Source organism: Mytilus trossulus, chromosome 1 (assembly GCF_036588685.1).
Source record: "Mytilus trossulus isolate FHL-02 chromosome 1, PNRI_Mtr1.1.1.hap1, whole genome shotgun sequence".
NCBI lineage: Eukaryota > Metazoa > Mollusca > Bivalvia > Mytilida > Mytilidae > Mytilus > Mytilus trossulus.
The window spans coordinates 21,893,134-21,906,807 of NC_086373.1; the positions used below are offsets into that span (position 1 = coordinate 21,893,134).

The 13,674-nt window shown below is 30.3% G+C and overlaps 1 protein-coding gene across 2 annotated transcripts in view; it reads left to right on the plus strand.

The window, feature by feature from the left end:
- LOC134718854 (choline transporter-like protein 1) overlaps positions 1 to 13,228 on the plus strand; it is a 33,345-nt gene extending 20,117 nt beyond the window's left edge. For both annotated transcript variants that reach the window (XM_063581669.1, XM_063581680.1), the window contains exons 9-21: positions 616 to 694; positions 1,320 to 1,367; positions 2,555 to 2,626; positions 3,553 to 3,619; positions 4,052 to 4,113; positions 4,458 to 4,564; positions 5,124 to 5,177; positions 5,759 to 5,845; positions 6,657 to 6,772; positions 8,228 to 8,394; positions 9,361 to 9,453; positions 12,601 to 12,693; positions 13,042 to 13,228. In XM_063581669.1, the coding sequence (XP_063437739.1) occupies positions 616 to 694; positions 1,320 to 1,367; positions 2,555 to 2,626; positions 3,553 to 3,619; positions 4,052 to 4,113; positions 4,458 to 4,564; positions 5,124 to 5,177; positions 5,759 to 5,845; positions 6,657 to 6,772; positions 8,228 to 8,394; positions 9,361 to 9,453; positions 12,601 to 12,693; positions 13,042 to 13,095 (1,099 nt within the window). In that variant the 3' untranslated portion in view covers positions 13,096 to 13,228. The remainder of the gene's footprint in view (positions 1 to 615; positions 695 to 1,319; positions 1,368 to 2,554; positions 2,627 to 3,552; positions 3,620 to 4,051; positions 4,114 to 4,457; positions 4,565 to 5,123; positions 5,178 to 5,758; positions 5,846 to 6,656; positions 6,773 to 8,227; positions 8,395 to 9,360; positions 9,454 to 12,600; positions 12,694 to 13,041) is intronic.
- The last annotated feature ends 446 nt before the right edge of the window (positions 13,229 to 13,674 follow it).

The following is a 13,674-nucleotide window of genomic DNA, read 5'->3' on the forward strand; positions in this document are numbered from 1 at the left end:
AGGATTATAAATATTTTGAAATGAGCGTCACTGATAAGTTTTTTTGTAGACGAAACGCGCGTCTGGCGTACAAAATAATAAATCTGGTAGCTTTGATAACTATATATATGTGGATTATTTTATTTTCGTAGATAACTGTTTTTGTGGAGTGGGGAAAATTTTTCTTTCGTTGGTGGAAAATTTCGTGGATCGGTTAACATTTACATGCGATATAACGCAAACATTTGCAAATATCTTGTGGTTGCCCTACCCTATTATTTTTTCTTTACACATTTGTGGTATGTTAAGTAAATCAAAGTACCACTAAGAAAAATATCAAATGTTTTAAACACATACATGTGGTTTTGTCTTTTTGTCTTGCACAATATACTATACACTAGAAAGTGAACTGCACTACCGCGTGTACGAATCAGGGTTTATTTTGAATGGGGTCTTCATTAAAAAAAATTAGAATTATTTTTTACTGCTTTTTAGTTATACTTTATTCGCTCAATTATTTTCTATATCTTAAAACCCACTACATTTCAAAGTCATGGAAACTGAACACTTTTATTTCATATTTATGATAACATGAATTGTCATTCGTAAATTGCAGTTGTTGCATATATATTTTAGGTATTATTACTACCGTTTTAGAGAGGACTCAACATCGACGAAATGGTTAATTGGCTCGATATGTGGAACAACTATTATGGTAAAAAACACTAACAAATATAGAAAATAAAATATAAACCATAAACAGTGGGCAATATATCAATTGCATTGGTAACTTGGTTAGAGTAAATGAATGCACAGATGACAAACAAAATAAGCATATATTCATATAATGTCGAGGAAAAATTACTTCACCACCAATTAGTCTCCGACGGACAGCAGTCTCATAGGCATTCATACCTTTTTCTTATTTATATATACATCAGAGACTGGGCTGTATATAAAAGACAGAATACCAAGAGGATATATGTTTAGGTATATCACAAGACGAGTAATACAATTCCTAAATGTAAACAAAAATTTCAAAGTTCGTGCTTCAAAAAATCAAGTGTTTAGCCAAAGCCATATCTCGTGCACATAAAAGACACCCATGTTGTTTTCGGGAAACAGCAGACAAATGCCGCTACAAGGCAGCACTCGCACCCGCAAACTTGAAAAGGATTTATTTCAGTTGCAATAACTTGTTTCCCAATCCAATTTTTGAAAGAAATTTTTTTTTTGAATTTCTTCATTTTTTTTCTATGATGACTTTTAACATTTCCATGAAGAAATTGTCTAGATTTCGTGTGATATAAAGTGAGCATGTTGAGAATGTTTTATTTCAGATAATAGTTTTGCTGATATTGCTAATAATGAGAAAAAGAATAGGCTTGGTGAGTATCCTTTAATGTTGTCTAGCAATATCACGAAGCCCCTACCATATTTTACAAATTGTTTTGTACATCGAGAGTTTTATGAATACCACAAATAGTATAAAACGAGAGATAAAACAGTGCGTTCCATTTTCTACTCTAATCAAATATTGTCTTGGTATTATTTGGACAACATTTCAAAATAATTTTGGAATTGTAGTGCTCCTCAACTTCATTTTTATTTTATGATATCTTTATAATTTTGAATAAAGCCTGATATCTTTTAACACAACAAACATATTAGGTCATGTTTTACATGTTTCAGAATATCAAAACAAACAAATACATTGTTTATGATTTTATCAAACGTGGATCGCAAAACATTTTGGAAAACATCTGGTGAAATGAAATTCCATGTTATGATACATACAACAAAAAGAGATCTGGTGATATTAAAACCAAAAACACACTTTTAGCGTTAACAGATAATTAGTCGTAAGCCAAGTAAAAGAGAGCCGAAAGATACCAGAGCGAAATTCAAACTCATAGATAAGAGTAAGAGGGGATAATACATAGGAAAATCTCGAACATAATTTGTCTCCTGGTTGTTAATTTGATTAATCCTCATATAAAATGTTGTTAAACACTACATACGAAACATATAATTACAAATCGTCTATAAAGCCTCTATTTTGTATGATTGGTATAAATATAAAAAAGACAATGAGACAACTATCCACAAAAGACCAAAATGACACAAACATTAACAATTATAGGTCACCGTACGGCCTTCAACAATGAGCAAAGCCCATACCGCATATAGTCAGCTATAAAAGGCCCCTATAGTTTGCTAAAAAATTGAAAAAAATGACGAAACATATCAAGGTGATATTCAAAACTCTTAATTAGAAAAAAGAAGACAATGAGACAAGTCAAGAATACTAACAAAGCTGGGGTAAAAATATGACAGACAAAGAAAAGACAAAGAAGTTTTGAAAATAATTATTAGAAAACGAAGAACTGAATAACACAAACCCCACGAAAAACTGAGGATGTTCATAGGTGCTTCGAAAAGGTGAAAAGAACCACAGATTCAGTGATGTTACAATCATTGAAAGTTGTTTTGTTTGGTAAATTAATGACTTTTTTTTCTTGTAATTTTCTCATGAACATGCAATGTTGTGAAGACATTTTGTTTATTATTATAGGTAGTAGAACTATTTAAAGAAGCTGGAAAAGCAATAAAAGATATGCCACTGCTTATATTTCAACCTATATGGGTATAATTGTATTTTATTAGATGACTGAACATTAAATATTGGAGTTATATCAAATTCAGAAGAAGAAAAAAACTTGGCACAGATGTCAAACAGTTCATATTGACGTTACATGACCAAGATATGGAAAATTCAATTTAACATGTAACGCAATACAAGAACCACACACCAAACAACTATAAACTGATGCACATGCAGTGTGCACAAAGATGTGTTATTTGCAATTACCAGATATAATAAAGAGCTTAGGTTTTGAGATAAAGAACTAAATTATATATTAGGAATGCTATCATATTTTGTGGTAATTAGAGATCTATAAAAAAGAAGATGTGGTATGATTGCCAATGAGACAGCTCTTCACAAGAGACTAAAATGACATAGAAATTAGCAACTATAGGTCATCGTTACGTCGCATAATGAGTATTCTTATAAAACTACATGCAATTTAACCACATTACATGATATATAAAGTAAGGAGATGTGATATGATTGCAAATGAGAAAAATGTCCACCAGACAATACATTGTCCGGACGTAGATGTAAGAATGAATACCGTAACGCATTCAACAATGAGCAAAACACATATCGCATACCAAGATTTAAGAGGCCCCGATATGGCACTATGTAAAACAGTGCAAAACTTTATTTATATTTTTATCTGGAGATACAGCAAGAATGCAGATAATAGCACTGGTACATATGATAAATACTTTTAAAATTTTCTGTCTTACGCCGAACTGAGAGTAACAATGACATACACATAATATTTCTTAATCACGTCATTGGATTATTATTTTTAAATTTAATGATCGTTGAAAATGCTTTCGGATGAATTCAAACATTACTACAAAATAGTAATACAATCATAAGATCAAAGGGAAAAATGATAAAACAATATGTTTGCAAATTTCCTTCTTGTGTTTTTGTAGACTTTTGTTTGCCTAGTCCTTGAGTTGGTTTGTTTGATATTTTTCTTCAGCTACATACTAACTTCCGGTAAGTGTTCTGACATAATACGGGTTATTATCGGACTTATATTAAAGATGTTTGCATTCGCGTATATAGTTTCTCTTTTAATGACATGTTTAGCAAATTTTGGACAGAATGCACTTCCATTTAATTTTTTTTAAAGATTTTTTTATAGCTAATTTACATAAAAATGTACTCATATTCTTTTCAAATTCTATAGATAATTTTTTTTTCCAGCACACCGAAATGTCTTTTTATAGTTTAATCCTAACAAAATGTGTACAATTTTCACCTCCTTGTAGTCTTAAAATCTTGGCGACCTTAAAATTTTATTTCACTCTGAGAGGTTCACCTTTGAATTGTTCAAATAACATTTAAGGAACTGTACAACAATATTCATATTTGATAATAGAATGCTATGATGTTCTCTTGATCACCCTTTACTTTAACTTATTTTAGAACATCCAGCTGTCAATGATTCTACAGGCTTTGTCAGTTTTGAAAAGCATGACATACTTAAGGTAAAGACTCTATAAGAAATGATTAATACATACTTGTAATCATCCAGCTTACATATAGTCAAGATTGTTCTCATTAAATATCATGTCTAATTTACCAACGCCATAAAAGTGGAAAAGTGGAAAAGACTGCATTTTATATAAGGTCTTTTTAGAATACAACCAAGAAAATTATTGTATAAACGTATTTAACCGACTCAAATGATAGGGATGGAAATTTATTGACTTTGACTAGTTTTACAATTTGTGCCGAATTCCCCATTCTTCATACTGTTCATAATCTTGTGTTTTTATTTTCTACCTATGAAATCAAAATAACTGATATATCATAACTTATTTGTCAACAGTATTTGAAATGGTACTACCTGCTTGGAAGTATATGGATAGTACAATTTACATTAGCTTGTGACACCATTGTAATATCTGGTGCTGTAAGTCAGTGGTACTTTTCAAGGTAAGATTCAAAATTTCCCTGTGTTTGATCACAAATGATACTTAAGGTATGTGCTTCCTTATTCTAAAATATTTTACTCTATCTTTTTTTCAACAATAAAATAAATTGAACAATAAATTTCTAATATATGAAAAATACAGGAACAGAAACGGGGAAGAAAAAATTAATAATCTATCTACGAAATAGAAAATCTTCATTGATATTTGAAAAATACAGGAACAAAAATTGAGAAGAAAAAACGAGGAAATAATTGACAGTTATAATCTCTTATAGATCTTTGTACTCTTAATATTTAACGTGCCATTTTGATTAAAGGCGGATAAAGAAGTCTTGAATATTATTTAAATATGTGATTAATGTTCTGTTTACGTTTTTTTTTATTTATTTTTTTATTAAAATTGGAATAGAACTTTAAGTACTTGAATAAACATTTGACATGTATCCATAGAATCTACCATTTGCACTTTTAATACACATAACCATAGTGGGTACTTTTAAATATACCAAAGTATTGAGATATATAAAAAATGATGCAAATGCGATTGAATTTCTTTTGCAGAGACAAGTCACTAGTTCGGTACCCAATAATTAGATCTTTACGAATGTTATTACGGTGAGAAATTTTTTATTTAGATCAACGCATACTTTCTAAATGTAAAGAAAGGCCAATATGATGAATTTTGATGGGTACTATTAAATGTTGATGTTTATTTTTGCTAATCACTGTTTATATGAACTTAGTGCAAGAATCACTGTTAATTGTTAAAAGAGTGCTTTAAAATATAAGAAAGAACAAGTCAGTATAACCTTAAATTGAAACAAAGGAAGACCATTATAAATTATGATACTTTCATTGAGAAATCTCCACAAATATTAGTTATATTGCAAAATCTAGTTCGCCAGTCGTGTTTTTTTTTATCATCGTGGTATTTTTCTAATTAGAAAATACAAAGAAGTAGAAATACAAAAAGCACATCGAACAACATTTCAGAACAAAATAAAAAAATACAATTAAAAAACAAAAGGATGTTTAATTGGTACAGCAGTTAAGAAATATCATATATATTTTTACATTTAACTTAATAAAAACGATGCACCATTAATAGGATGGAATTAAGTATTTCATCCAACCACATTTCAACACATTTTGAACAATACCTACGTATGCAGTTATCACATGTCACTCTTTTATAGGTATCATCTTGGATCTGCAGCTCTTGGGTCCTTAATCATCACTATTGTATTTGCATTCAGAGTATTTGTCAATTTTATACATAACAGGTACTTCATTTTTATTTTACAACTACTGCATTACTCATGTGTATTAATATATATAAGAAGATGTGGTATGAGTGCAAATAAAACAACTCTCTATCCAAGTCATAATTTGTAAAAGTAAACACTTACATGCCAAAGTACGATCTTCAACACAGAGCATTGGTCCATTCCGAACAGCAATCTATAAAGGTTCACCCCAATGACTAGTAAAAATATCTTAAAACGGAAAAAAACAACGGTCTAAACACGTGTGTCCTGATTAATTTTATACTAGCATATGTGGTGATAAACAGTTTAACAATATTAATTATAAAAAATGATTCTGTTGGGATCACTGATACTAGTAAACTATTGAAAATGGTAAAAAGCAAAGGAAACACATCGTATGAAAATGATTTTGCATGGTTTATTTAAAACAAATAAACCAAAGTTTTTAGTTGACAACAATGATACAGCAACCCTACGACCTAAAATACTTTCAAGGTAAATTACAGATCATTACTAATTTGGGTTTACACCATTAGTACAGCAAACTTACGACACAAATAATTTCCAGACATATAAGCAGAACTACCATATATATAGATGTCTGTACAATATAACAATTAGCTTTTAATTTTCTCAAGTTGTAAACGTTGTAAATGAATTAACAGAAACCATCAGCTACCACGCATCCCATATTGCATGATAGGACCCAATTATATTATGATAATTTTATCCCATGTAAAAGTCTTCATGATTGAAAGTGAGATAACATAAATGAAATTGTCATAAATATTCCAATTGAACTCATTTCTGTTATTCAAATTTGTAGGTTAAAGAATAAAACCGGTTCTATTGTTGAATTCTTTTTAAAATGCTTTGGTTGCTGCCTGTGGTGCTTTGAAAAATTTATCAGCTTTTTGAATAGTAATGCATATGTTGAAATTGGTAAGTATAAATTCAAGAAAAAGATTGTTTTAAATTTATTTGTTTGCAAATTTTGTACTCTGGAGCAATAAGGTGTTTTTGTCAACACATCTACAAGGGAGTGGATGAAGCAATGCTTCAAAGTGGAGACTGAAATAAATAAATAAGAAAACATAATGTCTTTGTATCTTATACAATATCGACTGTCAAACCTTATGATTAAAAAAAATCTATAAAACAAAACGACAACCAAAAGTAATGAAAAACAATACACAACATACATATAGCAGGATAATAAAACATTCTAATGCAATTAGTTTGTAACGATAATTTTCATTGGACGTTGATAAATATTTTGAGGGGTTAGATTCCACGTTCTACCAGTCCGTAACTAAGAAAGCCACCATTTTGAATTCCGATTTTTTTGGGATATATAATTTCTCAAAAAATAAACAAGATATTCACATTTTGAGCCTCAAAATCTTCTTTTTGTCAATATTGAAAACATCATGTAGCGTACGGAAAGTAAAAATACATTTAGTATTCATGTTTGACATCCAGATCTGACACATGACGTCACATTGTTAAGATGCTAAAGACAATGCGACAGTTTCGCGGACTTTTTCGTTTATGTCATTTTTAAGCCAAAATATTTAGTAAATGACATTTATTTTAAGATGCGGCATTAGAATGGAGATAACTGTATTGTATTTTAAGCTTGGCCTTCGTAAAACTTGATTTTACTGTCGCAAATATCCGTTTACCTTTCTCCGCTCCGCGTCGCTAGGTAAACTCAATTTGCGACAGTAAAATCTACGTTTTACGAAGGCCAAGCTTAAAATACAATACAGTTATCTCCTAAATATTAAGAGGACTTGTACTTGTAAACACTCAAACAACTGAATTTCAAGAAATTTATAACAATTAATAAAAATTCCAGAAGGACACCATAACACATAAAAAGAATACCTGGAATATCCAAAATAACTGTCCTAACAACATGCAATACTAATTCCTACAAAAATCTCATATAAAAAACATAGATGAACAAGTAAATACGAACAGCAAGGAAAAAAATATATGTGTCCTTACTTTGTAGAAGCAAACGAATGGTTATTATTAAATCAGTTTAAGATGAGTTCAGATCCCTCTTTGCCTATCTAGATCATTGCCGCTATTTCGGGACATAGTGTAGCTCGTATGGTTGAGAAATAATATAATATTCAGGTACGACGAGACGAAGTGAACACAATAATAATCAGAAACCAAAATTAAAAAAACGTCACAAGATACAGCATGTAGGCATAATTGCAAATACTAAATAGGACAAAAATTGAGGAAAATGTCACCAGAATTAATCCATCAATAAAGTCAGTTAACAATTGAATAGTACCAGATAACTCAGTTGTCAATTGATTGGTACAAAAGTCTTTAATATCAAACATGTTTCATAACTATATAATGATTATCTTTCAGCTATAACTGGTTATGGATTTTGTCATTCAGCTAGGCGTGCATTTAAAATAGTTGTCGGCAATGCATTACGGTTGGCAGCTATAAACTCTGTAGGAAGTTTTACACTTTTCCTGGGAAAACTTGCCCCATTATCAGTTGTTATAGTGTTAGGATTAAAATTATTAGCGGTAAGTTTTGAAGTATCTTGTATTAAAGAGGGGAAATCCAACTTGCCCCTTTATCAGTTGTTATAAAATTAGGATTGAAATTATTAGCGGTAAGTTTTGAAGTATCCTGTTTTAGGGAGGGGAAAGCCTACTTTTAAAATTATATATCTCAACCCTGGCTATGTAACACGTATATAAAGTTTTGATTGATTGCTGTTTGATTATAGCAGTCATTTACGTACAGGACAAGAACTGTAATATGAGCTGTCATGATTACAGGAAGGGTATTATAAGTAAGATGTGACAATTTCACTATCAAAAGACCAATCCAGAGATCCTGAAATGATTTTTTTACGTATTGTAAGGATAAAACCCTCCCATCATATCAAAATTGATTGGATTTATATGAAGGGGTCAACATTCTGACTATGTGTACCTTGTGTTGATATCTCTTGTACAGCTGCAGTCGTCCTTTTTTAATCCCTGTCTCTTCAAGCTAAAATACCGAAGGTGGTTAACGCAATATAACAACATACTGATCCAATAATTTCATAGTTTGGTTTTTTGATGTATCGAAATCTTGAAAAGTTCTTTGTGTGGGATTGAACATTTAAGCTTGGCAGAGAAAAATTTAAAAGGGAAAATATCTATTTATTCTCATTTCATATATTTTTTTCTGTTTATTTTGATATTATATAAATGTACATCTACACTGAAACTGGAAAGATAATTGCACTACTTAATTGTGAACATAAATGTTTCATTCGTAACAATTATATCACGAATAATTATAAAAATACTTGTCCCTATAATATATAAATATATATTCGGCAATACTTGTTTCTTTTCAAGGAAATCCAACACAAAAGTATCTATAAACTTGAATATCAATTACAATGTTAATTTGAACAAAATAGTTTTGCTTGAATCAATGACAACAAAATAAGTGTTTAATATTTCGTGAATTTTTCTATGTTATCTTTGTAGAATCGAGGAGACATTTTTTATCCGTGGTTTCCAATAACTATATCATGCATTGCTGCATTTATAATTGCAAGTTGTTTTATGGGTATATACGAGGTATGTTCAATCTATTACATATAAGTTTATTATTAGACTTAGACCGATGTTCCGTCTACATATACAGTCATAATTCAATTTGCGGTTTATAATCAATGTCAAAACTTGTTTTCTCTTATTTTTGTACTATTTATATATTTCCTGAGCGGTGTGAGAAAAATATTTCTCCTCACTAGTGAAAAATCTGTTCTCGGCAAATGATTAGTCGAAATTTGATTATGACGTCTAAATGTTTTGTTTTATTCTGAATTTTCATATTGTGACGTCATGAAAAAAGGGTACAATGCCTGATGACGTCGCATATAAAGAACACAAGTTTCTGAAAATCTTTGAAAAAGAACGATAAAAAGCATTAGAGAAACAGATTCCGACACTATAACTCGTGTATTATGATATTTCGCCAGTCTCGACAGTTAAATTTTATTATTTAAAGAGCTCGGCAAGCCTCGCGCTTTAAATAATAAAATTTAACTGTCTCGAGTGGAGAAATATCGTAGTACACTTGTTGCAGTGTAAGAATCTATATATAATCCTCTGGTCAAGGTCCAGCTTGATGTCGGTTGTAACAAGAACTTATTCCGATAAGAAACTCGCCATCCCATGATCCCGTTCCTGTAGAAATCTATCTTCACCTGATCATTATCATGCTACTACACAACACTATACTATTCAATTATCGTGACTAATTTGATTCATGAACAGGAATGGCAAGAGAAATAGCATTGCATTCTAAAAAAACTTTTAGGGAACCTAAAAGGAAGAGGCAACAAATCAACCCTCCATAACATATTGTCTTTTTTACATTAATACATTCCAAAATAGAAACCGTGTATTACACGTGTTAGGAAAGTCGATACTACTGTTGTCATCTCCAAAAGTATAATATTTATTATCTGGCTAACCACTGAAATACGTTATTTATGGTATTCAATCATAATTAATCGAGCATTTTCAAAGACCCAAAATCATATCTCCCAATGGAAACAAACTATCGTTTGACTCTCATTCTATAACGATTTTGAAAGGAAAAAAAGATTTAAGCAAGTTATTTTGGAAATCACAAGACCCCTGTTACACAAGATAAATGCTTGATGATTGATTTTAAAGATGCAAATTCGGGTTTGTGTGTTCATTTGCCTAAAAACATTATCATTGCATGATTGGTAATAATTTGTTTTATACGAAAACGAGTACAGCACACATTTCAACTATTTCATTTAGTGCGCTCCAATGATCTCTCCATAGAGTTCCAAACTATCCTGAATGTCTATAAAAGTCTTATTGCGTGATCAAGATACACACGAAACTCACACGAAATTATTATTTAATTTTTTTTAGCATTTCTCTTTTTTCTCGGCGTTTTCTGTCTTAAATTATGTTTATTTTATGGTGTAAAAATTGGTGGTCAATTTACCTTTGACTTATAAACTTGGGTTCTATATATTCAAACTGGTTAAGTTAAGTCAGTATATGTCGAACTATGACGAGTCTAGAGTGTTAACAATGATATCAGATAAATTGTATGTCCAACTGCGACCCTAATGATCTTGAAAATAAACAGGACGCAAGATGTTAGTCATGACTAAGTGTTACTAAATATGGTAAAAATCCTAAAACGATGTTGAGTCTAGTTTTACTAATGTCATAAAGTGAATCAGTGTCATTTTAGATTTTAGACTATTTTTAACGAAGTATCAAAGTGAATAACTTTCAATATCGTCCGTGTAAAATAAGCCCATCGTATATTAATATATGCAATTGCGTTTTATACTGTGAAATAACAAAGTGATTTTAGCTATAAAAGTCCGTGTAATATAAGCCCGCTGTGTATAATCAAGAAATTGATGTGCTCCTAACCACAGAAGGAAGTTACTGTGTATTATTTTTGTCTGTTTGTCTTTTTCTTTTTTAACTATGGTGGTTTTTTTTTTATTTATGAGTTTGAATGCCTCTATGGTATCTTTCGCCCCTCCTATATCAAGAGTATAGAGGTGGAAAGATGGACGGAAGAAAGTTTTTTTTCTAAAATCAAAATCATGAGAAGAGTAACCTTAACAAATACCCTTGAAAATGATATATAATATATATATATATATATTCTTTTAGCTTAGTCTCATGATTGATATACATTGATCTTATAATGAATTTATTTAACATTTCCTGGTTCTTGAAAAAAATCTCTTCAGCAATTGCAAACACGCAAATACAGGTAACAAAAATATTAAGGTTTTGTACTTTTAGAGATGGTCCTCAAATCAATTTGTATTTATCTTCCATCCAACACGAGCGCCAACAGTAGTATCGACTTTCCTAACACGTCATTACACACTATTTTATTCACTCATGCTCTATAATGTTGTCGATTCATTAGTTATTCGTCGTCATGGTTTGTGCCACAATGTTTCACTTAATTGTCTGCTTATTTTAGTTTTGTCACTTTTATAACGACTGTGGCCTTTTTACACCGTGGATAATCTTTTACTTTTTATATTTTCAACATTTAAACAAAACAGATCATAATTTGAAAGTTAATGAACCAAAAACACGGGATCAATTCAAAAGCAACACAAATCGAAATCACAAGAAAAAAGCAGCAAAGTACAGAGAAATTGCCATACCAAACCTAATTGAGAATACTCTTTCGTTCCTGACAGTCTTCTCCTTAAAATTATTCCTATCATTTAATTATATTAAGGTATATATTCATTATGAAAACCCTTGTGCTAACACCAGTATAATGAAACCAATAATAACAGAAGAACCAAAGAGGTATTCTTTATCATCAACCATGTCCTGTAATGGATGGGCAAGATTCGGTTTCCGATTTGGAATATAACTTTTTAATTACATTAAACGGCCGTTTTAGTTTCGAAAGTCGATTAACGACGTTGCGTTGATGTGGTTCCAAAAATACTGACGACTAAATTATTTTAAATATATAAAACTGCTAGCGATGAATGATGAATTCAGTTATCAATTTGATGCGAAAACATACGAAAAACTCTTTATCGAGTAACACTAATGCCAAATTTTTGTAAGATGTTATTTAATTATATTGGTCTTCGACACAAAGTTAGATAAGTAGTCACTTCAGAGACAACTATACACAGTTCATGTTTTTTCAGCATACTTTATCTTTTATTCCAGAAGTGTATTGATACAATATTTATTTGTTTCTGTGAAGACCACGAACTTAATGATGGAGAACTAAAACCCTATTTTATGAGTCTTGGATTGATGGTAATAATGAAAACAAATAAATGTGTTTCATAATAACAATAAAGTACTCAAACATGTTGTTTTTTCAGACTTCTTGTGTTTAGAGTGATGAATTGGTGTAACATTATCAAAACAATATTAAACGTACAATGATTAACAAACGATGTTTAGAATTTAAAAAAAAGTTAATTGAACATTTAATGATTTATTGCAATGCATAAAGATGTGAAGAGTATAGACTGAACACATTTAGTATGTATCTTAAATGATTTAATAACATTTGCAATTTCTTAAACAGAGGTTTAGTATCAGGATTCAGATTTTAAACTTTATGACAGTCAATATATCCTCTTTTTTTTTCTTTTTCAGAAGTATGTAAAAAGTCAATCAAGTAATAATGTTGAAAATATTGCGCATATTTAGTCCATTCTGTTAGCTGTACCAAAGATGTTCAAGAAAACTTCATGCTTATTCAAAGCAACAATTCTTTTGATATGATGGCGAATATATGCATCAAACAAAATAATAATTATATATTTTGATAATGTGTATTGACTTTAATTTGTTGTTAATTATTGCCCTAACGATAAGCTCGTTTTGATAGATAAGACGTAAACTGCTTTTGATATAAAGTGAAAAACAACCATTTTCTTTCCAATCCTTATTTCATATTTAGCGGGTTTCATACAAAAAAGGTTGCAGGTATTACCATTATTCGTATAACAAAATGACGTTCTCATTTCACCAAAGGTTAACAAATCATTAGTCAGGACTTTGTCTAAAAATTTCGTATTAATGTATTCTTGTAACAAAATATCCTTAACGTTCAAGAAAAATTTACCTAAGTTTGATGAAATTTAGCCATAGCTGTCACGATTAAAATGACCAATAACCGGTGTGGACCTGCTACCCTTCATAGAAAAAAGTAAACTTACAAAAAACCGAACTCTGAATAAAATCCAAACAAAAAATCCCTAATAAAATGGCGTAATAAAAATTTCT